The sequence below is a fragment of the Dicentrarchus labrax genome, unplaced genomic scaffold, assembly GCF_905237075.1.
Source record: "Dicentrarchus labrax unplaced genomic scaffold, dlabrax2021, whole genome shotgun sequence".
In the NCBI taxonomy this organism is placed as follows: Eukaryota; Metazoa; Chordata; class Actinopteri; family Moronidae; genus Dicentrarchus; species Dicentrarchus labrax.
Genome location: NW_026136705.1, coordinates 7,365,009 through 7,391,711, shown reverse-complemented (window position 1 = coordinate 7,391,711; position 26,703 = coordinate 7,365,009). Strand labels below are relative to the sequence as shown.

Genomic DNA, 26,703 nt, shown 5'->3' with positions numbered 1-26,703 from the left:
TGGGGAGTTTTTTTTCTTTTTACTATCAGTGTCACAAAATAAATTCAGAAAACTGTTGTGTACAAAATGTAAGTTGGCAGGAGCTTTTATTTCAGCTCAGCTAGGACACATTCCAAATGTAAAGTCCTTGTAAAATGCAAAACTTGATTTCAATCAAGATTTTATTCAAAACTATAAAACACATCTGTAATTGGACGCCAACAAAATAAAATGCTTACGAAATGTAATACTTTAATTCTACTACAATTAGTGAATTTATATATAAAAACCTATCAAGCATGCAAAGACTAATGCATACCACACTTTTACTTTTACTTTTTTAAATTCAAGTTATTTAAAAGTAAAACATGTTAATTCAATTTACTTTTTAAAAAGAACCTTTTCTACTTTTGCTATTCTGAGCTACAGAATGCTAGAGAAGTGGACAGGGTGTATAAAGACAAAGACAAAAATATAAAATAAATCCCAGAATGTCAAAGAAATCATCGAGATAAACGGGAAGACAGAAAATGATTTGGAATGTGTTCAAAATTCTTTAAATAACATTTGTTGAATATGCTGCATATATACACTTGATCAGTACAAAACCACTATTTTGGTAGGACTTCATAAAATCCTGCGACAAACATTAAAATAAGAACCAAATGTGTTCTGTGAGGAAAACTCCAGCAGCGTGTTTCTTCTGCGTGCTGTAATGAATGCTTTCTCACTGTCTTGCATCCTGTCTTTGTGTCTTTCTGTCCTTTTCAAAACACACTGGGTGAGAACGCCCCGAGGGAAGTGTCTCATTATCCTATTCTTTAATGAGAGGAAAAGATACTGAGAGGGAAAAGAAAATGTAGAAACTCGATGGAAGTCATTTGAAGGATGCAGAATAGTAGTTGGGCCGCCCTGAGGTCAACTGGGAAAACTATTGCGGACAAACGGTCGTGAATGTACGAGCAGAGGTGTCCCAAACATCAAGGAGTCGGTTCCAGTTCTATTTAAAATCCAGATATTTATCTATTCTTTACTGGGATGCGTTGAACCTTGAATTATTCAGGCCTCAAAACAGTTTCTAGCACTCTCAAGGACATGAAAGCGCCATGTCTGTCCCCTCTTCTTGTCCTGCAGTTCTGGCATTGCTGCGGGCTGTTTCTCAAGCTCTCTTTTACTCTTCTGGCAGAGTCCCTAAGTGTCAAAGGGTCTGCTGTTTCTGCCAGGATAGTGCGCTCTGTACTGAGCCTCCATTTCCTCCATCCAGGCCATGCTCCAGTCCCACGAGGGAACCGGCTCCAAGTCCCCGAACGAGTCCCCTCCTGCGCCAAACGACGGATACAAGGCGCTGAGGGGGGAGGCTGGCGGAGAGAAGTCTAAACACAGAAGAGGACGACATGTTGACATGCATTTCAATATGGAGTGGAGGGATTATATGAAAACAGAAAGGAGAAGGTAACAGAACGAGTAAACATTTCGAGACCTCCGAGGAGCACCTTTCACGCCGATTCTCTGGGGGAAAAGCAAATTTAGAAGCTTCTTTGAAGCAGCTGTCTGTCACTGGATATAAAAAAACCAAAACAAACATTGCCAATTCACATCAGCCACGTTCTACATTCTAAAGCCACTGGCACATTTTAGAAACCTCACAAAGTGTTGCTGTCCAGGAATAATAATAGTATTTTTCCGAGCTGAAGGGTTCAAGCTATAGAGGCCCTGCCAGTTAATGTGAGAGTGTTTACATTGCGTCCCAGTCTGAAACAAGCCTGCTGCTCCACTGTTTTCATATGATTAGTCTGCACTGTTTTTATCCTTAAAGCCAGCACACTTCACCTCAGTGTGGACGGTTATATCAGAGCTCTCATCTAGGTACACAAGATGTTCTTAAAGGTCCAGTGTGTAACATTTAGGAGGCTCTATTGGCAGAAATGGAATGTAATACAGGCATACAGGTATTCATTAATGTATGATGTGTTTTTGTTACCTTAGAATGAGCCGTTTTTATCTACAGAGGGAGTGGGAGTCTGCCATGTTGAACCGCCATGTTTCTACAGTAGCCAAGAATGGACAAACCAAACACTGGCTCTAGATAGGGCCTTTTTTAGGAGTAATTACAGTGGCCGCAAAAGAGAAACGCCAGTGTTTGGTTTGTCCGTTCTGTAGAAACACTGTAGAAACATGGCGGACTAGATTAATACAGCTCATTGTAAGGTAATGAAAACACAATGATTCTTATTTTCAGGTGATTACTGATATAAACATACCTTTGAACATTATGATAGATAGATAGATCCTCCTGAATGTTACACACAGGACCTTTAGAGCTGAAAAATGACCACAGCTCTGGGTCTGCAGGTTCCCATTAATGGGTAAGGAGTTCTGGGGCTTTGGATTCATATTATAAAACTTTAACATAAGCCACTGTGAGAAAGCATTATCAACTGCAGAGAAAAACACTTAGGGGTATTTTTTGCACATTGCACTGCCGTATGTGTGAAAAATAGCTGAGGCAGAAAACAGCCAAAAGTGAGAGTTTGGCAAATGGAATAAAGCTGAATGGTGCCTGCAGAGGGAGAGCAGAGTGACTGATGAGGTGACACAGGAGGGTAGAATGACTCATCTGGAGGTTCAATTTGCTGAAAGGTCCTAAGTAATTGCCTGGTCCCACATTAGATATTAGACTTAATGACTTTGTCTCTTATACCAACAGACACATGCACAACCACTGACGCAGACTGGCGGAAAACCTACTCAGACATGTATGTGCACACACTCTTATGTGAGCACACACACACACATGCTAGAGATCAGTACAAACCTCCAAAAAGTTTTTTTTTCTTATATGGAATCTTTTTTTTTTTTTTTAAACCAACTTATACAATGTTTGTAGTTGTGCTTGACAGATTTCCTTTAACCATTAGTCTGCCTACAGGGCCCCGTTACTAGATGGGATCATACATAAGTGGAGGGCCCCCTCTAGTGGAAGAATACAATAAAATATAAGAGGCCATGGTGCACTGTCTGAGGATATATGCCACTAGCCATTCTTGTCAATTATTATTCTCAATAAAAGTGGTGATTCCAAACCACTGCAAGACAATACTAAGGGCTCACAAGATGATTAAAGGTGCTGTAAGGAATATTTGTTGTTGGCCTCAGCCAATCAACGTTTGTGATGTCATCATAGAGATGCCTGCCTGATATCTGTGCAACAAAAAAGGCCCATATAATACATGCTAAAATGTTGCGCAACCATTGAGCAACCTGGCTAACTCTTAGTACACCTGTGCAGGCTAATGTTATCTTGCTTTCATAATAAGCATACATGCATTTTCATATCATCATCATAATGAAAGACATTGCTTTGCAAGTCATAGCTTTAGAATAAAATAATGTCAACACCTGATTTTAAGCTAATGTCCTATGGAGACATTTTATATAGTATGATACATTTTAGTAAAAAAACAGTTGTCCTTCACATTTGAGGTTCAGGTTACATTCTGCTGAGTGGGACAACTCTGCCACCTGCTGTTGTAAATGTGTACCAGCATTGGGCAGTAATAGCAGAGGATTAATTGTCATCATGCAGATCTGCTGTTGCCACAAGCCTGAGCAGCTCTGGGAGATTGACGCACTGCAATGCTTCGGCGACTGACTGGGTCAGCGGTGAGTTTTGGCCCCAAGGCGGTTGTTGTGCCAGGGTTATCATACAAAATGTTGGTCTCAGGACAACAACCACTTAGAAAATTCAGGACATGCATAGAGTGTAAACAGAGAATACATATTCTACAACAAATACAAAGCCTGATACAGTTATTCCTCTGTGCCATAGATCTCCAAAACTATTAAAAACACACGAATGAGCCACACGGTTACACTGGGTAACATGTTCCTTCATTACAATGGACACACATACTGCAGTTTCTGTCTGACAGCAGCTGCTTATGGCTGGTTAGCTTGGTTAGCCCCCTATGTGATTTTCTCTGCTGTATTTTTAAATTTGCTGGAAGGAAAGGAGCTAGCAGATCTTTTTTTCTAGATTTTACTGACTTACTTAAGATTTGGGAAAGGTCACATCTCATTTACTCCTCTGCTTACCTGACAAGGAGGCTCCACTCATGGTCTCCGCTGCCACAGCAAGCAAGCGGGCGAAGTTGGTGCTGTCGTTAGTGTAGCAGCTGTCCACCGAGCTGATGAGGCTGGTGCGCGCGCTGGCCATGTTGCCGTCTGTGACTGAGCTCCAGGTGTTCCACAGTGAGCTGTCCCACTCACTGTAGCAGGAAGAAGGCGTGCTCTGGAGGCGGGCACGTCGCAGGCCAATCGGGGGTGCCTCGGGCTCATCGGTGGCAGGGTCATCCTCCAGCTGAGCAGAGCGGACTGGCCCACAGATGTAGCCCAGGCTGGGGGAGAAGGAGTGGGTCAGGGAGGGACGTGGCTCAGGCAGGGCACTGCTGACAGAGAGCGATGGCACGGTCAGATAACATATACAACAAACTAAAGCTGGCAGGGAAAAACAAAAACCCTAAGTTGTATTAATATATACAAAAACATGTGCTACAATCTTAGCCAGACAACCTGGGCCAAGTGAGTCTGTATCTCTCTCCCTCTGTATCTTTACCTGTATCTCTCAGGTTTAGGGCTGAGCTCCAGATACTGGGTGGCTTCCTCTGCTGTCAGTGTGCCACCCTGTTCGTCATCCATTGACATGGAATATGATGCTGTAGACAGGTGGCTGTAGGTGGAGCAGCTGTTGTTGTTGGTGGGTCCTGGTGGCCCACGGTGGCCTGATGCAGCACACACTGACTGGAGGGAGCCCATGTCCACTGTTAGCTTTGTAGAACGACTGGAGCTGAGGAATATGCGAGAGATAAGAGATAGACATGTGAGACTTGTTTGTCGGTCTACTTTGTTTGGCCCGCTTCCTTTTAAATGACTGACTGAATGAATCATTAATGTGTCCCCTGCTATGCTGACACACTGGCATGGTGTGACATTTTGGAAATATGCTTAGTGGCTTTCTATGCATATCAAGTTTATGGATGGATGAATTCTGCATTGGGCAGCTGAACTGCTGAACTGTTGGGATCAACAATAACTTTAATTAAAAAAAGTTAATCCGCTTCAAAGTTGAACACAACATACAATTTATTGCAGTGGTTTATAAATTCCACTTTCTTTATGTGAATATAAATACTTCTCGGCTTGGTTCAGTTGACTCCAATCTGTGGCTTGGAATGGACTAAGCAAATTTAGTATTTTTTCAGCGTGTAAAGGGATTATTAAAGAGCCACAAGTTGGATTCAAACCCTGGGCCGCTGCAGCGACTCCGTACATGGGTCGCCAGCTCTACCGACTGAGCTAACTGACCACCCACACACAATGCTCTTCTGCCATCGTATACTTGGACTTCCTGACAACCTCTTAGCAGTTTCTGGTTTTAACAGTTGGTACTGAGACACAACAGACTTCCAGGTCATCTATCTCCAGTCTATATATTTGAAAATCTACATTTTCCTGTGTTGGGAAACAGAAACTAGCCTTGCTTCCTGTGTTTTTAACTCACAGATACGTTTGTCTGCAAAAAAGATCTGTATCATTTTTTTTTTTTACAAGTGTGGCCATTTCTTGGGCCTCTCAACCGGACAAAACATACTCAAAGGAAGGAAATTTAGGTCATGTCGGAGCAATGAATGAGGCATTAGGAGGACTCCAACATGACAGGATGTACTGCAGGAAAGCTTCATTTTTGAAACGTCAACTTTTTATTCCTGACTGTATGGAGCTAAGCGTGTGAACATAAAGTATGGGCTACTGCATATATGAAAGTTCTGTAAGACATGTAACACTAGCAAGCACATTGGAGATCCTTAGGGAGCAGTGTCTATCTAAAAGTCCAACACAGTGTCCTCCACAGACATTAATAGGTATGACAGTTCAGCACTAATAAATCTGATTTGCCCTGCTGTCTGTTATCTTCCATTAAACTCCTTCTTCATGGGACCTGCAAGATAGCGCCTGTGGTTGCTAGACAGTTACTGGTGCTCCTTTTACACCCTCCACCACCCAGCTTGAGCTGTGTGTGTGTGTGTCTCTTACCCTTCATCTGAGGTGAAGCTGTGTGTGTCCGTGGTGTCTTCTATGGGTATTGGTGGGGGTGGAGGCAGCATGTCCACTAGGTGTAACGATGCAGAGTAATGCAGCAGGCGAGGACAGCCAGCAACTTTACTACACTCTGGAAGTCCACCTGGACCAAACAAAACAATACATACTGAGTAATTACCAGTAACCAATTATACTATAAGCGTAATTTCAAATCACAAGATTATAGTACAGTTTCTAGTGTGTAAAACTGTGTAATGTCTGCCATTGTCTCCCACTCACTCCCAGTGGTGCGACAATGTAGAGATTCTGTCGTACCATGCCGGCCTGATGGTATGTGACTGAGTCTCTGTTTGTAGATACTGGATGGACAAGCCTGGTTCCTGGTTGGCACTATGGGGACGCTGTTCACTGCATGCAACTCTGGGGGCAAACCAATGAGTTACACATTACCCAATATTCTATGTTGATAGTTAAAAAGATAAAACATTGGATCCAAACAATAAAAAATAAAAAAAATGTGTTAAATATAAAAAATTCTCAAATGTAATACAAAGTTCTCAATCATCTCCCTACGGTCACTCTCAGTGTGTTCTCCTTCTCCATTATCTCAGACAAATATGTATTCTTGACTTGGTTTTCTTTTATCATTATTTCAAGAACATACCACAAGAGGTCATCAATCATGCCATGACGCTGCTTTATCTTGGTCAAAAACCATGCTTTTCTCTCACAAAAGCTTGCACTGAAGGGAGTCCTGCCGCTAACAGGCAGGTTAGATACACTGTAAAATATTCTAACCAAAGCCATATTACTGTTTGTATTCATCATTTTACTATATGCTGAAGTAATACATCAGAAGTTAACATGACATGCAGATACAAACAAAGAAGTAGGACTATGAAGATAAACTGTAGTAGGGGTGTTAACATCACATCCCCAACTATCCACCACTATTCACCTTGCTTGCTGTGGTTCTTTTCCCATGACTCCCTCAGCACACCCATCTTGGGCTGGGGGCGTATGGCCTGTTTCCAATGCAGCGCCTCCTGGCTACCAAGGGACGAGGACTTTGCAATAGGCTGAGAAAATATCTGGATGGTCTCAGTTCCTTGCTGCTGGAGCAAGCCGTGAGGCATTTTAGGGCAACGCCCAGGACTGTTAAAGGTCTTGAGGCCATTACCCATCAGGTCCACGTAAAAAGTGCCGTAGACGCCACAGCTGTCGGTCACAATGGGCACGGCTGAGTCCAGGCAACAGGGATCCATCTTGGATGACACTGGGAGGCCTAATGAAACATAGACCAATATGTATAGACACTCCAAAGCATATATATGGTAATGAGGTTTACTTACTACAACTACAAGTAGTTAGTCAGAGGTACAGTTGTGACCAAAATTATTAGCCCCCCAGGAATTATGGAACATTTTCCTAAAATTCTTCCCAATGTTTGCAGCATTGATAAAACTCGATATAATCAAACATTCACCAGTGCTTTTTAGTAGCTTTTGGTACATTTTGGAATATTTTAGGCTTGCTTTATATCAAATATACAGAAAAATTGGCTTCCTAACAACACCTGAACAGTCAATCAGGATAAAAGGACTCCAAGGAACAGGGCACTTGAACATATTATTGAGAGGGACTACTTTTACTCACCATGCCAAAGACAAAGGAAATCAGTCTTGAGCTCAGAAAAAAGATAGTGGAGGCTTATGATAAGGGGGAAGGCTATACTGCCATTTCCAAGCATTTCACAGTGTCTAGAACTGCTGTACGTTGCATCATTGCCAAGTACAAGGAGACAAATTCTGTAAGAAACAAACCTGGGCGTGGTCGTAAGCTCAAGATTTCAAGAACTCTACAGAGGAAAATTGTCAGAGATGTCAGCAAGAATCCCAGGACATCTGCCAAGATGATTGTTGCTGGCCTCTTCTGGAGTTGATGTTTCAAGGAGCACAGTTGTGAGGGCTCTCCATCGTGGTGGGTTTCAGGGCCATCGTCCAAGAAGAACCCCTTTACTCAAAGAGCGGCACATCAAAGCCAGACTGAGGTTTGCCCGTGAACATTTGAAAGGTAAAGATGAGTTTTGGAAGTCTGTGCTTTGGTCTGATTGAAGGGAGAGGCCTTGAACCCTAAGAACACAGTTCCCACAGTTAAACATGGTGGTGGGAACATCATGCTGTGGGGCTGTTTTGCAGCCTCAGGCACAGGGAGCCTTGCTCGGGTGCATGGTATCATGAAAAAAGAAAATTATGTTGACATTTTGAGGGATAATATGCAGAAATCTGCTCGTAGTCTATCCTTAGGTCGTCGCTGGGTCTTCCAACAAGACAATGACCCAAAGCACACATCGAAATTGGTCCAACAGTTCCTGAAGGATACCAAAACCAAGGTTCTGGAGTGGCCCGCACAGAGCCCAGACCTCAATCCTATTGAGAATCTGTGGTGGGTGCTCAAAGTAAATGTCCATGCTCGGAAACCACGCAATTTGGACCAGCTGGAACAATTTGCAATGGAAGAATGGGCCAAAATCCCTCAGGAGACCTGTGCCAACCTAGTAAAGAACTATTCTAAGAGGTTGTTGTCAGTTGTGGCTCAGAAAGGGTACACTATTGACTATTAATGGCCAGGGGGCTAATAATTTTGGATTTCTCATTTTTGCCCATTTTTGTTTTAACTCATTGTATCAATAAAATATCCTTTTTAAACTTATAAACTTTTGTCTTTGTAGTGTATTTGTTTTCCAAAATAACAAACACGTGTTTGTTTCTCCATTTCCATGGAGAAATCAAGAGTTTTGTCTAATTTCATAAGGGGGGCTAATAATTTTGGTCACAACTGTGAGAGGCTTCATCAGATATGAAATACTGTAAGGAGGTAATCTGTCACACCTCTTGTGCAGTTCATTTGGTCTGGATTGAGGAAAAACACCCATCTATTGTTACCTTTTAGTTCTGGTCTCTCTGGCTTATTACAAGCAAATCAAGAGCATGAGGTCATACAAACTGACAGGTGACTCATTGATTGGCAGTTTTGATGAGGTCATCCTACATCATTGGCTCTATATGAGCTCACATGGACAAATCAAATTCTGGAGACAGAAAGCTATTCATACAGCACATTACTGAACCCGATGTGTTTATTTATGTTCTTTGGGGTCACATGCACCCCATTTACCCCTGGGTTCTGTATTCTGGCATGTTATCTGGATAATAAATGATCCAATCTCGCCTTTGAGATATTCTATTGAAAAAAAACACATTTTGGTGCTTCGATGGAACAGAATAGGCGTATAATCAGCAAATAGAGGTGTGTCTCTTTCAGCCTTCTTGCTTGCCTGCTGTGTAAATTTGAACAACAACCTATATTTTATGTCAGCTAAAAACAAATGCTGGGTGGAGATGGTTTAGCTGACTATAACACAAATCTGTCCTCCATCTTGGGGGCATTTACACCCGTACTTTCATGTGGTCAAGCACAATCCGACTGCAATCCAATCACCCAAAACACATTGATGAACAGTTAGAAATGGGACGAAAAAGGAAGCCTTTTGTTCACTCACTTTTAATAAGTCAGCTCTGTTTTAACTTTTAACTTTCTGATCAGGGAATATTAACTCAGGAGCTCATATGCATAGATGTTACCATGGTTACCAAACGATCAGAGGATGGATTTAATAGTAGTTAAGCTTTTGAATTCATACAAAAATCATATATCTACCATCACAAACACACCCCATCAGAGTCTGACACCTTCCTTTTCAATCTTAGTCTGGTTATTCTGTTCGCACAAGACTTTGATTGACAGCTATCACACCAGGCCAAACCAACCAAACTAAACAGGTAAACACATCAGAGCTGATCTGCACCAAACCATACAGGTTAGGCTTGAAAGCCCCGAGGAGCCTTCAATCAATGTTTAACTCTATTAATCTATTAGTAGTTATTCCTTTTATCCTCAGTTGGTTAGACTAGCATTTATATCCAGTTTATCATGTGTATGAAGTGTGAGACCACCAATTTAGGCAGAAATTAGTCAGGTTAATACTCTGTCATCTGTGCCAATTTGCAGTCAGTACTCACTGGTGCTCCTGATCCCTGGATGTTTCTGACCTTGGGCCCATAAGTCCTGATACTTCTGGCTGAAGGCAGGCCTCCACCCTCCGGACATCCACGGGGAGTCTGGAGCTGCCATCCTGTAGAGGAAGCAGCACATGACACTTAAAGTAAAAGTAATGGATATGTTTTTTAATGCTTTAGTACTATCTCCAGTGAAAGTATTTACGAGTAGAACTATTACATTTGAATTACTGAACTGTAAAGACTGCTACAACTAGAACTACTTCTACTGTACTTCACATGAATCTCAGGTTCACACATCAAGTATCATAAAACCAGATTTAGCTATATCAGTGGATTTATTCATACGTCTATACATTACACCATATTAGGAAACACCAGACTCTCTCCACCATTATCTACACTTTACCTGTGTTTTATGATGAGATCTTCACTGGCTAGTCTGTGCAAACCTAAAGAAAAAGCATCAACAGAATTATACAGGACCGCTCTTATTTTGAAATGACTTAACCACAGACTTGGAGTCATGCGGGTGTAACTGAGATTCAGTTTTAATCTGAACCTGTCTGGAGACAGACCTTTAGCCCTGCCATGTCCTGGTATCAGGTGGCCTGTCCTGCTGTGGCGTCTGAAGAGGCAGACAGCTGCAACTATCAAACCGCACCACAAGAGGGCACCAATGCTGCCGATAAACACTGGGTCCTGAAGCAGGGCAAGGACCTGGGACAGACCCCGTCTTTGGCTGTCTGATTCTGGGGGAACGCCTATTTGTGGGTCTGAAGAAATGAATAGAAAACAGATGAAATCAGAAATGAAGTCATGGTAACTTCTCTTCTTTACACACTGAAGACACAGACTGAATTTGATCTGTGCACTGTCCTGATGCAAAAATCAAAGTGCTCTTTTGCTCACTGATGACAAATCCATGGGGGTCACTCAGCACTCCTACTCCAGCTCCATTTATGGCTGCTACGGTGATCCAATATCGTTTCCCTGGTTTGAGGGCAGAGATGTCGAGGTTGTGTTGGCCACTATCCACTGTCCAGTTCTGGTACTGGTGCTCCTCAGACTCCACACACCACACCTGGAAGAACAGTTTGCATCCTTAAGAGAGCTAGGATTGTTGATGCTGCTTTTATCAAATGCTTATCAAAGTACTGCATTCATGGTCTAAGGTACTCCTTGCACAAAGGTACGTATTCGGGATATATATTGTGAGGGATCAGAGGACCTACAGTAATACCACTACCACTACACCTGTGAGTGTCAGGAAGAAGTCTTTACCTGGTAACCCTGTATGATACCATTGTGGGTTTCATGAGGAGGAGGCTCCCAGCTCAAATGGATGGTGTTATTCTGCTCGTGGCTCACTGTTATGGACACAGTCAGCGGGGAGGCACTTGGCACTGTAAAAAGAGGGTGAAATTTACTATAATCTTCTAAACATGGCTGTAATGTATGCTTAAGTTCAGTGACACACATATAAGTATTAAAAAGAAAAAGAAAATACACAGATAATCAGTTCTCACCCGTCTCAGGGACTCTGAGGTGCCGGGTGTTGCTCTCCCTCCCGTACAAGTTGCCACCATAGGGACGAACTTTGAACTCATACTTGTAGCCTCTCTTTAAGGGGCCCACATGAGTCTGGAAGCTGGGCAGCGACACCTTCTTCGCTGCCCAGTCCGAGCTGGCAGGCAGCAGGGAGCGATAGAGAACCTCGAAGCCATTGAGGTAATGAGGCTGGGCTGGGAGGGACTGGAGCTGGTAAGAGAGAAAACACAACATAGATCGTTCACCTGAAATATTTCATGCTTTCTCTGAAACTTTCTGAATTACTTTGCTCATACCTTCCATTGTACTTGAGATATGTTCGACCCAGGGGCCACAATGGTGACATTTTCTAGAGCAACTCGCAGGGCTGACAGCTCTTTGTGGAGGTCTTTCTGTTTAGTGCTGGCAGCCTCTGGAAACACAACTTTAATTTATTTATATCTGAGATGTATTTTTTCGTAAAAAACAAAACAAAACAAAAAACAACCAACATATATATGTTACTCACAAAATATTTAAAACTAAGAAAATAAGCTTGTAAGTAATATGTGTTTTCTCAAGGTGTTCCATTTATGTAGATGTCCAGAAAAAAGCCCAAATATAATTTTTTAGGTATGTACTGTAGCAGCCCACCATCAGTAACCAGTGTCTCATCGCAACCTTTCAGCCTTTATCATGTACATGGAATCTGTGGGAGCAGGTTCTCGATCTCTGTCTGTCATTTTCTAACTCATACCAAGGCTTATTTGTGTGTTGGGAGTGATGATTTGTGGGCAGACACAAATGAGAGTCCCCTGTTGAACTTCATCTTCCAGTATATAGACAGATGGGCTGTAAGCTCAGCACTTACAGAGGCGAGACATTTTGGGAACCCCTGCTTTTTACTTACCTTCAACAAGCAGCTGTGCGCTGGCAGTGACCACACCTGCATCATTGACAGCAGTGCAGGTGTACTTCCCAGCATCCTGGGCTGTTACATAATGGATCTGGAGAGTCTGGTCTGGGTTTACAAGATACCTATACACATATACAGAACAGTAAATTTTCACATTTACTGGCCTTTGAATCTCTAATAATAATGGAATTTTTCATTTAAGTCAGGAAGGAAATAAGCCCTGAGAAAACATACCGGCAGCTTAGCCGCAAGCTAAAGTTAAATACCTTAAACGTGTGCAACGCAATATGAAATGGGATGATTGTCATTTTAGCAGTTAGTCAGAACTGTCAAACCAGAAAAGCTGAAGTTAAATCTTTATTTTTATTGTAGGTTAAATTTCTTACAGGAAATGGAAGAGAAGTCATGTAGCAACACTGTAAAACAAATATTTCCTGTTTCCTGCACTTAAGTAATCCTGATTAAGTAATTTAATGCAGATATATATTTCATAAATCAACACTGATCAGTGAATGAAGTCTGTATTTCACTGTCTTCCCATAATAAAGTACCTGCCGTTGGGCAGAGGCCCCTGCTCTCTGCTCCAGACCACAGCCGGTGGGGGGTCACCTTTAGCTTGGCAGTAGAACTGGGCAGACTCCCCCATTCTCACAGACACGTTTTCTGGCTTCAGCACCAACACAGGTTTAGCTGCAGTAGAAGAGAGAGGAACTCAGTACTTATTATACTGTGTGGTACCTGGGTGTAGTGTGTAGGAAAAAATTGTAAAATTGCATTTAAACATGGGGCTTAATTCAAACCTGATACTGTTAAAGTAGTAAGAAGTAGTCATGGGAATGTTGTCTCACCCAGCACAGACAGCCGGGCCGCCCTGCTCTCTCTCACTCCCATAGTGTTGCTGGCCACACACACATAAGCACCAGAGTGGTTCTTCTCTGCAGGAGCAATGATAAGCTTCCCACTCAGCTCCTAGGGCACAAGCACAGTGCAGACACACACAGGATGCACAGTTCAGTGAGGACAAACATATGATGTGTGCATGGCTTTAACCACATTTTTAAGTATGTATATGATCCACTGCTGCTCAATATGAACTCATGTCTACCACACAATTCTAAAATACACTCAAAATATCAAACAGCTCTGTGGTGGATTTGGATAATACAAAATATCAAACTGCAACAAAAAAATAATGCTTTAATAAAGACGAAGAGTTCTTTACTTTACTTAGTTTCTCTGCTTGTCTAGTGCTAATTTCTGATTGGATGCCATGGTTTTTTTAATTCACTTTTGAATTTATCATAACATTACCACACTCCTAACAGAAGATATTAAAGCTCTTTTCAGACATGGAATGTGTAACATAACTTCATTTCTCTGCTAAAATGTCTGTTTGCCATTCAGTCAGAGGAGTCTGTTAAATAAATGTTCCTTATGGCTTCATTCAGACACTACAGGACATGCACAAAAAGAGGACATGATGCTTGGGTGATATTTGCTGCTCCCGGTGCACAGGGGGAGCAGTGAGTTGATGAAAGGGAATACTATGATGGAAGTCTTCTCTTTTCTCGGCATCACTGATGAATTTTTAAAACATATTTTGCCGTTGAAATTGAGAGCAAGAGACACTGATCGCTGCCTCTCACAGTGAGTCCCCTAATAATATGTCTGAACAATTTCATCATGTATTAGAGAATACTACTGCCCATAATATTCTTCCATGCAGTTTGCATAGATTCAAATAGCGAAGAGGGAGTGCTGAGAATGAGTAGAATCTCTACAACAATATAAGATTGGCTCATTAAAAAGGACTTTTCACACATGCATATTCCTAGTAAATTCATTGGAATAATTAAGCTCCTTTTCACACACACACTTTTAACCCAGGGCTATCCTAAGCCCAAGGCCTGGGGCCCAGCTGACAAATGTTTACATTCTGTTTACTTCATATTTCACACTCAGATCTTTAAGCACCGTGTTTAATTGATTTTCAGGGGATAATTAGGGCTGCATGATATGGTAAAAACATCATATTGTGATTATTTTGACACATATTGTATTTGCTATATGATTCACAATTAGAGAGAGAATTATCATTTCTGCATCACAAATGTAATTTTTGTGTGATATTTTTTGAGGTCTGTACCGAACTACAGTACATTATAATGCTGTTTGTCACATTTTACCTTTATCAAAAAATTTTAGCTTTTGTGATTTGGATATTGCACTTTGCAATATTGCATGAGATTTCGATTAATTGTGCAGCCCTAGGGATAACCCTTTAAACTCTGAGCTAACCTTGCTGGAGCAGGGCCAGCAAGACCTGGGCTAAAGTCAGGGTTAGACTGTACCAGGATTGGGCCAGTAAGAAATCTTTCTCAGGCGACATGTGAATGGTCATGTGATATGTGTTTTCAGTCGTGTTGGTATGGACGAAGATTGTTTCTGAAACGGTGCTAAACGCTAATCTGGAATGAGATCGTTTTCGTTTTAAGACAAAAACATAGCAGTGGATATAGCCATAGCCTGGGGCTAACAGCTCCCTTAGCAAGGGCTTACAATACTCCGGGCTAACAATATGCAATGTGAAAAGCTCTTTAGCTTGGGGCTAAGAAGATTCTAAGCATAATTTTAGCTCTGGGCTTAGTGCAGGGTAAAAAGCCCTATAGTGTTTTCTGGTTTATCAAAATAATTATTCTTACCTGTGTCCATGAGTGGGGATAATTAATGATACATCCATTACAGTACTCTTACCAGTGCAAACACAATGTGCATTTTTTACCCCCTGCTGCTACCTTCACATTAAACTGCCACATTCAGTTCAGACTTGTGCAGTGTTGGAAATGTTGTTAGATCCGACTACTCTCTTTAAAGTGACTCGGGCACCTATCTACATGTAAAACTGCCATCTCAGTCACACGGAGGCAGAGGGCTTACAGTGTAGTGGTGATCAGTGTTGTTGATAGGCAGGCCGTCCTTCTTCCACATGACATTAGGTTCAGGGTGTCCCACTGGGGGGCCACAGTTTAAGACAGCCACATCCCCCTCTGCCACCTCCACATCACTGGGCTGCACACTGAACTCCTCCTGCAACGCTACAACAACAGAGTCGGGGTTAGAGTCCAGAGAGCTCAATGTTAAATGAGTTAGATGGTCCTGTCCCATCAACAGCCATGGATACTGTACTCTGAGCTGTCGGGGGAGTTTTAAGCAAAGATTTCCACAAAACTGTCTCTTTCTGTTCCACAGTCAAAGTTCATTTGAACCTTTCCCTCATTGCACTTTTGTCCAGTGCAGCTTTCAGTGTCCTGTAAAGACTCAAGGACAAGCAGCTGCTGCATGTCGACCGCCTCGCTGGGATTAACATAAGTAAACAGCGAGGGTCCGAGGGCAATTAGCACCGCTGTTTGACCCCTGCTTGTCCAGCAAACATTGACACTGGACCCCTGTACCCCTTCTGTCTCTGTCACCATACATCTTCATCAGCCCTCTGCACGTGTGTGTGGGCTGTGTCTTCGTCTCCCCATCCCTCTCCTCTAAAAGGGTTTAGGACTTCAACGACAGCAGAAAGGCTGCACAGCATCAGAGGAAAAAAACGAAAACGTTGACTTTCCCTCACAGCAGAGAAAGCACTTTCTGCACACAGTAACTAGAAGGATTAGTAGAGCAGTCAGATAACTTGGTCAGAGTGTATCTCTTTACTTTGCTGACGTGCTCAGTTGTGCTCTTCTGGGAACAGATAACCATATAAAGGAAACCGGGACCAAACATTAAGTGGAATTTAGTCAGATAAAGTCAAAAAGAAACTTAACTAAGACTTTCACTCCCTTCCCAACGCTCACAAAGGGGAGCGCTATTATTATTCTACAGCAGCCACACTGATAAGGCTGCCTGTGTCTTACACATTTTTTGTTTGTTGGCCTTGTGAGCGCAGACATCAGCCCAGATAATGGGCCGACCGATGCATCACTCAAAAAAATACATTTAACTTGCTAACCTAGCTCAGTCAAGCAAACATCACAGCATTACAATTGCTTTATTCTTTCTCAACATCCTATTTATATGCAGCCTTATATTAACTTTAACAACGTAAAACTGAGACTAATGGGGGTGAGGTATCAGCAGTTCATTTCTAAGTCTTCAGTGGTAAAACACACTCCTGTAGGATCCCTGAGTCATACCTGCGATATACAGCGACGCATTGCGGCTGGTGGCCTTGCCCACACTGTTCCTGGCCACGCAGGCGTAGACACCCTCGTGTGACTGACCTCGCCTGCCCCCTCCCACACTCACGAAGAAGAGGCTCCCCTCTGGCAAAACCATGGGCTGCAGCTCTCCATCTCCCTTTGCCATCTCCAGAGGCTGGCCATTTCGCAGCCACTCGAAGGTCAGCTTGGAGCCGCCATCCGCCCGGCAGTAGAGCGTGGCAGGACTCCCGACTTTCACCACCACGTCAGTGGGGTGGTGGACGATGCGGGGCGGCGTCTCCTCTGCACGGACTCTGGAACCTGAGGAGGATGCAGAGATTTGTAGAGATTGTAAAGAGCATTGACAAAAGCAGTTACAAAACAGTACAGCTGCCTTATGATTATCACAGAAATATTGTGAGCCCATAAGTTCAGTGTGGATGCATATAGGGACCATTGGCATAGGGCATTGAGCTTGATAAAGAATATTGTCTACAACATGGGCTGGCCTGCTCGGGACAGCAGGAGTATATTTACAAAACAGTTATAATTCATAGATGTTATTGGATTCCAGTCAGACTTAAACAGCTTGGTTTAATTCAAAGCAATGGGTGCTGGAAATGCTTTCTACACCTCATGTGGGACTGTCCACTGGTCTCCCCATTTTGGACCAGAGTAGTTAGAACACTTGAAGAGTGATTGGATCAGGCCTTGCCACTCAAGCTATGTTTCTTCTTCTTCTCAGAATCTGTTCTACCAGCTGGACTTAGAAAGGTGCAGTTTGGGTTAGCTCTTGGAGGCTTCCTTAATGCAGCCAGGATTGAACTAAGGAACTGGGAAAATACAAACACTCCTTGTTAACAGAATTGGGTTGAACTCATGACTGTTACGGCCTCATATGAGTTCATGCTATAGCCAAACTGAAAGTCTCTGAGCTGAAATTCACTGAAATGTGGGGAAGCTTGCTAAGTTTTATTAATATATTAATGGTGGTGATTAGATAGCAATATGTAAGAGAAAGCCTAATGTATGTCATGTGGGATGTGTATGTGTGTGTGCTGGTGGAGGAGGAGATGCTGTGAGATCAGTATGTGCTGTGGTGTTTGTTTTCAGTTCTCCTTTCTGTTCTGTTTGTGTTCTGTATTGTAATGCTGCAGGAAAAAAGTAAATAAAAACTCTCAATGACAAAAAAGTCTTGTTTTGTCCACAACTAAAAGACATTCAGTTTTCATAGGGAGAAACCATAAAATATTGACATTTGAGAAGCTGAAATTGGAGAATTTTGAGATTTTTCAGCTCAAAACATTTAATTGATAGAATTAGTTTGGCAAATTATTTAACAGTCAGTAACTAGTGAATTAAGCAACCTTATCTTGGTGCTACACGGTCAGTTAATTCCAGAAAAGCCCCAGATGGCTGAAATTTCTATGGAATTGTCTGACATCAGTCCAATAAGTGAATTACGTCAGTATCGGCACTCGATGCGGATACTGAATCAGATTGGTTCCAAATCTAAATTGTATGATCATGATGATGAAGAAAGTGTATTTAATGTACCTGCCATATACTATAGGGTGATTCAGGTGAATTTCAGCTCATTCCTCTGTAGATAAGAGCCTACAATGTAAATACTATGTTTCTCTGTATAGAAGAGCCACACCCAAACAGCAGCGCCCAGCACTATGCATCACCACCTCTGAGTTCATTTAACTGGCAACAGAACTCCAACGACAAACAAACTTTAAGCCTTGCTTCCAACAAACAATGTCTATTTGCATCCAGCAGCAGTGGAATGCCATTGTTTGAACTTCCCATGGAGCTGGATGACCACACTGAAGGAAGCGGGGAGACTGCGATCAGCTTCCTGACGGGAGAGGAAGCTCGAGGGTCTCAGGAACATCAACTGACAAAAGCAGACTGGAACTCCCCCCATCAACAGCATATCCGCAACAGAACAAAAGACACTTGGCTTTTTGTTGGTTTACACACAAAAAGAACATTTTACAAATGAAGTTGCAATCACTTCACGTTAAACAGGCCACCAGGCTTAAAAGGATTTGGGAGAACTAGTTGAACCCTCACAGATGTTTCCTGTCCCATAAACACATGTAATTCAGAACCAAGGCTTAGAATAAAACAGGGTGCCAAAAAGTTTGGAAAAACATCATCTGAGAAATGCTGTATTTTTTCACGCATGAATTAAATATAATCCTAATCTGCCCACATATCAACAAAGAAAGGGTTGCACTTCTCGAGCTCTTCAGTCATTCACTATAGCCGGAAATACCTTCAAATTAGATCGAACAATAGTCAGTTTAACCTCATTGTCACTGAGTAAAGAGGACGCAGTCAAAACATGGGTCACAATATTTACTGGTCTCCGTCTTCAAGTACTCAAAAATGTGTGGGAAAGCAAGGCAGGCTCCAACCAAACACAACACACCATCAGACTCAACAGGCTGGCACAGAGACCTGAAGCACAACTGAAAGGTTGGGCATTGATCGATCAATTAGTCGATCAACGAGAAAAGTAATAGCCAACAAATTATCTAATTAATCATTTATTTTCCAAAATTTCACAAGTTGCAGATTCTCAAGTGTAAATATTTGCTTGGCTTCAGTCTTGTAAAGTGAATATCTGTGAATATCTTTTGGGTTTTGGACTATAAAACAACACAGTGGTATAATGTCAGCTTGGGCTCTGGAAAATCTGGACTATTTTCTGACATATTATACACCAAAAATGAAACGAGAAAATAATAAATATCAGGATTCAGACGCTCAATAGGACTCAATGAAGTAAAACATTCTTTTAACTGGACATTCAGGAGAAACAGTGCAAGTGTTCAAATACATGCAGCAACAAGTGCTAAGTTCAGTCACTGCCTTTAATGTTGCAAGGTTTGTAGTTTCCACTGGGTGTTTGCAATCACTGTAGATAGTGTATAAGTGTAGAGAATGAGCAGGTGCTATGGCTAAACGAATGGTTTGAGTTAAGGGCCGATCAGGACCTTTCAGGTTTAATGCAGATGATGATGTGGTGCTGTAGACAGAGAACCATCAGCAGTAGCTAGTACTGTGTAAATGAATGTCTAATATTCTAGAAGTAATTGGGCTTTAAAAACAAATTATAGCTAACAATATGGTAAATATACCATCACCACTGGGGCTGTGTATTGGAGTCAATAAATACAATTTACACTTTACTTAAGTATAATAAATATGTAACGTTAATGTTTAACATCTCTTTAGTAAGTTAACTGTCTTAACTGTCTTTAATTCAAAGTTATAAATCTAACGAAGTTAGGACTAACGTTATTATACCTATCTAACGTTATCATTGTTTGTAAGATATTTTGAAGTTTTGGAAATGTTTCAGGGTTATAAGTATGAGTATAAGTTAACACATGAATGTAACGTTAGTTACTTACCTGACAGAAGAACTCCAAATAACAACATGTTCCTGAAAGCACCTCTGCTCATCATTACCAGCGGAGTTAACGGTCATGGATACCTTCCGAAGCTGCTGACAAATAGCTTTTTAGGCTAACTACGTAAGTTAGTTACTAAATAACGCGAAATTTAACTGAATGTACAAGCAGTTTCTCCTCCTTTTAGTTTTTAACAATAATATTTTGTAGTTTAGTTTTGAATTTAACTGCCAACCTCTCTTGAAAAACACCGTCCTGTAATGAATATCAACGCCACCCTCATTTCAGTGACAGCACCAACGTCAAGGCGACGCAGTGACATTACGCTTCCAGGCCGTTGGCTTTTCAAAATATAACCTATGTCGACAAAAGTAACGCGGTAACATACGCGTAGGTTACAATTCAAATGCAGTAATTTGATTTTAGACTAGCATTCAATATGGTTTTGTCACATTGCACCCATAACAGTATTTGTGTTTGTTTATTTCTGTTTTGCAAAGGTGTCTCTGGATTTTAATTTGAAAATAGTACCTCCAGCTTCCGGCATGGGTCTAGGCTTTCTGTAGTACACTTGACAGGCGCAGTGGTAAAACGTATGACGCTCAGCCAACAGACAATCTGTCTTCATTACAATTTTGAACATGTGGAAGCTTGGAGATTACATTTAAACATTTATTTATTTTCCATTTCATCTATCTATTAAGAGATAGTATGTAAACTGTGACATCCCATACAGCTTGGTTGCTTTCCGAGATATCAGGGATAAAAAATGAAAACCCAGAAAAAACAAACTTCTGTGTAGTAGTTTCCTGGTTCACAGGCACCTTTAAGTTTTTTCAAACATATACTGAAATGTTACTGAGGAAAGTCCACAACAGCCTGGAGGTGACTGTAGGGAGGAGTCTCTATAAAAAGAGAATGGGAAAGTTATGAGTGTGTGAAAGTTGAAAGTAAGTGAATCATTGCCTGATATCAGACAGAATTCCAGTCAACTCAGTGGAGTGGGTGGATGCAAAGGTCCAGGCAAAGAGAATCAATCAATGTGGTGTAAATTGGAGTAGGATTCTGGGTTAAAATAACTTGCACCAGGTTGTGATATTATATGGACTACCTTTGCTATACTGGCTACTTTGATTGACTTTATCATTGTATATATTTTAAATCGTCTGTGTTTAAATTTGCCATTTTTATAGGCAAAATATTTCACTGTACAAGTAACTTTCTTCACTATAGCTCTGAGGACCCAGGTCATCTGTCCTCACTTGAACACTGTAATGATCATGTGCTAAAAACACAATATAAGAAAATAAAGGTGAGAAATGATTGACATTATATCATTTATATTTGTATTTCTTATATACTTTCCAGTGACCATGGCAAACTTATCTGCTTTTGAGTTAGCAGAATTTCCTTCCCTGAAACCCAACAGGACAGGAGATTCTGAGTGTGGCTCAAAATATTATGTTTTTCACAATGATCTTATTAAATAGCAAATGGCTGTGGTGGCTGTATTAATTTCTGTTGTCCAAGCCGTTGGCCTGTCCTAGCGGTTTTTTAGTTTGATTTTGACAGTTTGTGGCAGCAGCTCTATCAGCACTGCTGGGAGGCAGGAAGTTCAGTCTCCCTTGATTCTAAACAATAGAAGGAAATTATGTATCTGTACCAGTCCACCAAGCACTTCAATGGTTTACTGGCCTCTATCTTATGTTTTTTTTTTTTTTTTTTTTTTTAACAATACCTGAATGATACAGCAGATTTTCTTTTCTTTTTATTACAAAAAACTGAAAACCCAACACAACTCTAGAAACATGTCACCTGGCATGTGCTGCAATTTTTTGACAAGTAAAATAAAATACTCTAAACTTTTCAGCACAAGGTGCAGAGTCATGCGGCTCAACAGTGTCACTCTTGGCCCAGACAGCCAATCAAATCAAGCAAGAGGTGGACTTTATTACTTTACCACTTCCTTCCTGTTTTTATGGCATTCACAGTTCCGGTAAATAGGTTAGCTGGCTAGTTAGTTAATGAAAGCCCACTCTGCCTATAGCAATGCGTCTCTGTGTGATCGGCCCTTTAGAAAAGAACACAGTTAAAACAACCAAAGCTAATAAAACACTGAATTTGACAAAAAATAAGCCTATTAAGTATTTATGATGGTTAGAAATTAAAAACATACTTAATACTGACAGAGAATTTTGTTAAATGTTAAATGTTAAAAACATTATAAAACTTTTTACCCTGACTTCCTGCAGTTATTGTGTTCACTGTTTGGGTTCATTGTAGTTTATCAGCTGTTCTCTACTGTTATCGTTAGGCATTAAATATAATATAAAATATGTCACTTAGTCATTACGCAAGGATAGAAAAGGGCTCCCTTAAGGAAAAAGGTTGGGAACCACTGCACCCCATGGCTTTAGGCAATAAGTTCCACTCGATTTACTTTGATGTGATGGTATAAAGTATAAAAAGCAATGCAATCTAGCTCAAATGTAACTTTTGGAAGGATAAAAAACACTCCAGATGCTGAGTTACTTCCAAGTTCCATCACGGCAAAGCGAGTGCGACCTAGAAATCAGTGAACTACCGCTAGTTCATTCCTCCCAATGGCTCACATAAATAAAGTATTGTTTCGTGAGCTGTTCATTGTGAGACTCAGAAAGACCCGGGGCTAAGTGATGGATGTTTATATTGATCCAACAACTTGGGCTTGATGGCCCCGGCATCGGCCAGCTTTCAGCCGGCAACAAAAGGTTTAGAGAGGATGAAGGATGAGTCCCGGCTAAACACAACCCATGGGAATGGCGCTGGGCTGAGATGTGCCGAGGGAAGGAACCTCTTTCAGGCCGTAGACCAAAGGTCAGGAGAAGCATTGGAGCGGGCATTAGAGGGAGGGATGGTATAAGAAAAAGAAAGAATGTGTCAGCTCCAGTGAGGAATGTGATAAAAAGTGACTTCAGAGTAAATTCAGAGTGTAATTCAAGTGTGCTTTGTAAAGGAATCAACAATCACTGTCAGCTATAATGACTGCTTTAAGCCAGTTTAAACAAAAATGGATGCAGGATTGTTACACGCCACCTCTATTTCTCACGACTCAACCTAATTGAACTAATTAAAGAGCTGGAATGACAGTAAAATGTTTATCTATATGTATAAGTCTTTGCTTTTAGAAATACTATAACTGCATTCCATCACAACTACACTGTAGAACCAGATAAGTTAATTTAACTAAAAAAAATGCTGATCAAAATTTTAAGGAACCCAAACTCAATCGTGTGAGTTTAAAATTACTCTTGATTAAGCAGCTTTTACCAGTAATTTAAAGTGACATTAGCTTTATTTGTTCCTGATTCAGTACTTTTTACTTGGTATTTTGTTTTTACAGTACAAATAAAAATGACAAAATTAGGTCAGTGTCACTTAAAATTACTAAAGCCACTTGATTAAGAATGTTTTTTTAAATTACAAAATTGAGTTAGTTTTACTTGAAATTTAAATAAAAGTTGTCAGTTTCAACAATTTTTTGAGTTAAATTAACTTTACAGCGTAAATTATCCCAAGTTGAAAGAATTTGTTGAATAATCCATCTCTGAAGAATAAACTGTTATATGTCTTACACATTAATTAAACCAACACAAAAATCACACTTTTTCATCTTACACACAGAGCATGATAATGATTCTCATAGTATTTAACACTTTCTCTGCCAGAGTATTATTTCTAAGTTGTGAAAACATACTTGGTGCACATACAACAAACAATGTTTTTATCACCTTGATACTTAATAACTTTTTCTTGCTTTATCCATAATAATTATTAGGGATGCACAATGATTATCGGGGCCGATAAATTATGAGCTGATAATGACAAATTTAAAATGCATTATTCTGATAAATAAATTATAGCCAATAAATTGATTGGTTAATAATAATTTACTTTTAAATCTTATGCTAAATGTTTGATTGGCTTTATGTTCTATTAAAGTCAAAGTATGTTTGTGATGTTTTTTGAACTGTAAGTAAATGAAGTGAGATGTTGTTATTGTGCTGTGATGAAAAACCATCCATATCGTAATATATATAATTATATGAGATTTGCTTGTAAGCATGATTTTTACAGTAGTTTTTTTATTTTAAGCATTGACAGGTTTACAGTTCATAACAGCTCTGACAGATGAGAAAGCTAATGACAATACAAAACAGGTGTGTAACACATTATCTGGATAAACCGCCTACAGATGGTTTATACAGTATCCGTAGCATTTGCTTTGTCTGTAGATGTTTAACAGAATATCTATAGAATATGTGACAATTCATGAACATAACCAAGATGTGTTTTTTTGTGCGTAATAGCAGCTACTGTCCCAACACCCCGCCACTCACTCACCACACTTGGCTCTATTAGTGGTAATGCAGTGGGATAGCTGAGCCACAGTAAACATGAGTTTAAGCTGATGACATGTTTAAAGGAGCTGCTATAGACGATGTCACATTAGCTCTGTTTGGGGTTGTACAGCTGGAACACATAGTTGAATACGACAGGTGATAATCCAATATGTTCTCTAGCCACGATCAATGTTAACAATACTTTTTACACAGCACCCCTCCCAAATCTCAGATCCGATGTATGAGTTTGTTTAACACCTTAAAGATATACAAGACAAGCTACATTTCTTTATCTATGAATAACTTTCAAAAGGGAAAAGAAAAACATATTTGGATAATGCACAGCCCATATAACATATAAAACATGAAATATATCCTAATTTGGTGTAATAATGATTCTTTTATGGTCATTATTGTATTTTTCCACTTTTATCCAGTGTGCAAGCTTAGTTTGTGGAAAAGTTACTACTTCACTACTTTTCAAAATCTTGGGTCTGTCTGAGAGAAAATATATACATATTTTGAGAGGAAAAACTGTTAATTTATTGTTTATTTATTGATTATAATTATTACTTTTACATATGCAGCAGTGGGGTCTGTGACACCAAACAAAGAGGAAGTAAAGTCAGTATAAAAAGAAGAGTTAAAACCTGTATTCTTTTCTCAGATTATCATCATCATTCATTTATATTTTAAAATAATTTCCTACATGGTCATGATCACTCAGTTTAGCAGCTGATATTAGCTCCTGAGATGCATTAGTAGTCTGCCTTTTATTGCACTGCAGTCTGCGTCTCTATGCACAGACCTTCAGCTGACCTGCAGCAGGTTGCAGCTGGAGAGCATAGTGTGGGTTAAAGGCTCACCTTTCCTGCGGTGCGGCCTGCTCCTGTGAGGCGTGTGCTGGTGTCTGTGACGAGCATGCTCCTTGACCCGGCGACTTGAGCCCTTGTCCAGTCCTAGCTCTGTCGGACAGATGTCTTGGCACTGGCACCTGTGCGGGTACTCTGCCCAGGTGTAGAACCAGGACGTCCAGAGAAGCCAAGCACTGACCCGCATCTTCAGTCAATGCTTCCTGGATGCAAGAACCCTTTACTGCAGCCCCACCGTACCATCCATACACTGTGAACTCCCTACTGTGGCACCCCCCAAACACTCAACATGTGACCTGTCCTACTTGTTATTTGGAAATAGTGTGTTTTCTTCATATTCCTTCAACATGGCTGTGTGCTCCTCTTCCCACCCTCTTTGATTTGGCTGCTCTCGGTCTCCCCATCTCCCTCCTCTTTGGGTCCTTTTTTCCCCCCCGAGGAGGGAGAAACAATGATCAAAAAACAAGTTTCAGACCTCATGCTGAGCGAATAGTGAGGGGAAGGGGACCAAGGGGTGCTGTCTTGTCCAACAACATCTGTGCCATTCATTCTACATGGGATAAGGGGAGGGGGAGGCAGAAAACAAGGCTCAGTCTAGGGGAGGAGGGAGGGGAGAAGAGGTTGAAATAAGGGGGAGGTAACACAGAGAGGCCTGTTTTCCCAAGTCAGATCAGTTCCATTAATCAAACGTCTCCCATGTGACTGATCAAATGCAGCAGAACACTTTTTGATTATGTGGAGGATTGCACAAGCTGAATAATTAAATATCTGCTTTGATCAGTCGGAAAGTAACCTATTTCACCTAAATGAACAAATTATACCTTACAAAATGTGCACAAGGAAAGATATGAAGCTAGTCTACAGTAATTTCATTTGCCAAAGAGAAGAATGTTTAATTCTGCTTCACAAAGTGCAATTTTCATTTTGGGTTTGTATGCTCAGATGTAAATTATCGGAGCAGAAGAATGTTTTCTCTTTTGGTAAACAACAGCTTCAAAAAAGACAAAGTGGGTACAAAGGCTCCTCTTTCTTTCACTGCGTTGCTTTAATGTGACAACTCAGACCCCCCCACTCCACTACCCACCCCACTACCCACCCCCAGCTCAATATACCCAGCCTCCCACCAGTCAACTAGCCAAGCAAATTTGTAGCTGCCTGTCTGCACAGTATGAGTCTCATACATCATCTTGGCTCGCCGGCAAGAAGCAAACAAAAGTAGCAAGTCAAC

The 26,703-nt window shown here is 41.0% G+C and overlaps 1 protein-coding gene across 5 annotated transcripts; it reads right to left on the bottom strand.

Annotated features, from left to right (window-relative positions):
- On the bottom strand, positions 1–25,971 carry robo4 (roundabout, axon guidance receptor, homolog 4 (Drosophila)). Of its 5 annotated transcripts, none has more exons than XM_051401454.1 (19): positions 25,470–25,971; positions 16,785–17,111; positions 15,541–15,698; positions 13,452–13,572; positions 13,155–13,293; positions 12,598–12,725; positions 12,005–12,132; positions 11,687–11,918; positions 11,442–11,563; positions 11,070–11,241; positions 10,736–10,933; positions 10,567–10,609; positions 10,161–10,273; positions 7,037–7,363; positions 6,394–6,498; positions 6,073–6,220; positions 4,595–4,825; positions 4,075–4,427; positions 1–1,352 (listed from the first exon to the last, which is right to left on the bottom strand). In XM_051401454.1, the coding sequence occupies exons 1-19, from the start codon at positions 25,660–25,662 to the stop codon at positions 1,171–1,173; spliced, it is 3,420 nt and encodes a 1,139-aa protein (XP_051257414.1). In that variant the 5' UTR covers positions 25,663–25,971; the 3' UTR covers positions 1–1,170. The 5 variants fall into 5 exon arrangements, with proteins under 5 accessions (XP_051257414.1, XP_051257415.1, XP_051257416.1 ...); XM_051401455.1 differs by having other exon boundaries at positions 4,075–4,424; positions 25,470–25,970; XM_051401456.1 differs by having other exon boundaries at positions 12,005–12,120; positions 25,470–25,970.
- Positions 25,972–26,703: the final 732 nt, after the last annotated feature.

Excerpts from the sequence above, each read along its gene's own strand:
- robo4 (XM_051401454.1), bottom strand. The coding sequence starts at position 25,662 with ATGCGGGTCAGTGCTTGGCTTCTCTGGACGTCCTGGTTCTACACCTGG. Across the intron at positions 15,699-16,784 it reads TGCGTCGCTGTATATCGCAG|CGTTGCAGGAGGAGTTCAGT; the intron begins GTATGACTCAGG and ends CTGTTGTTGTAG. Across the intron at positions 1,353-4,074 it reads GAGTGGAGCCTCCTTGTCAG|ACTTCTCTCCGCCAGCCTCC; the intron begins GTAAGCAGAGGA and ends TTCTGTGTTTAG.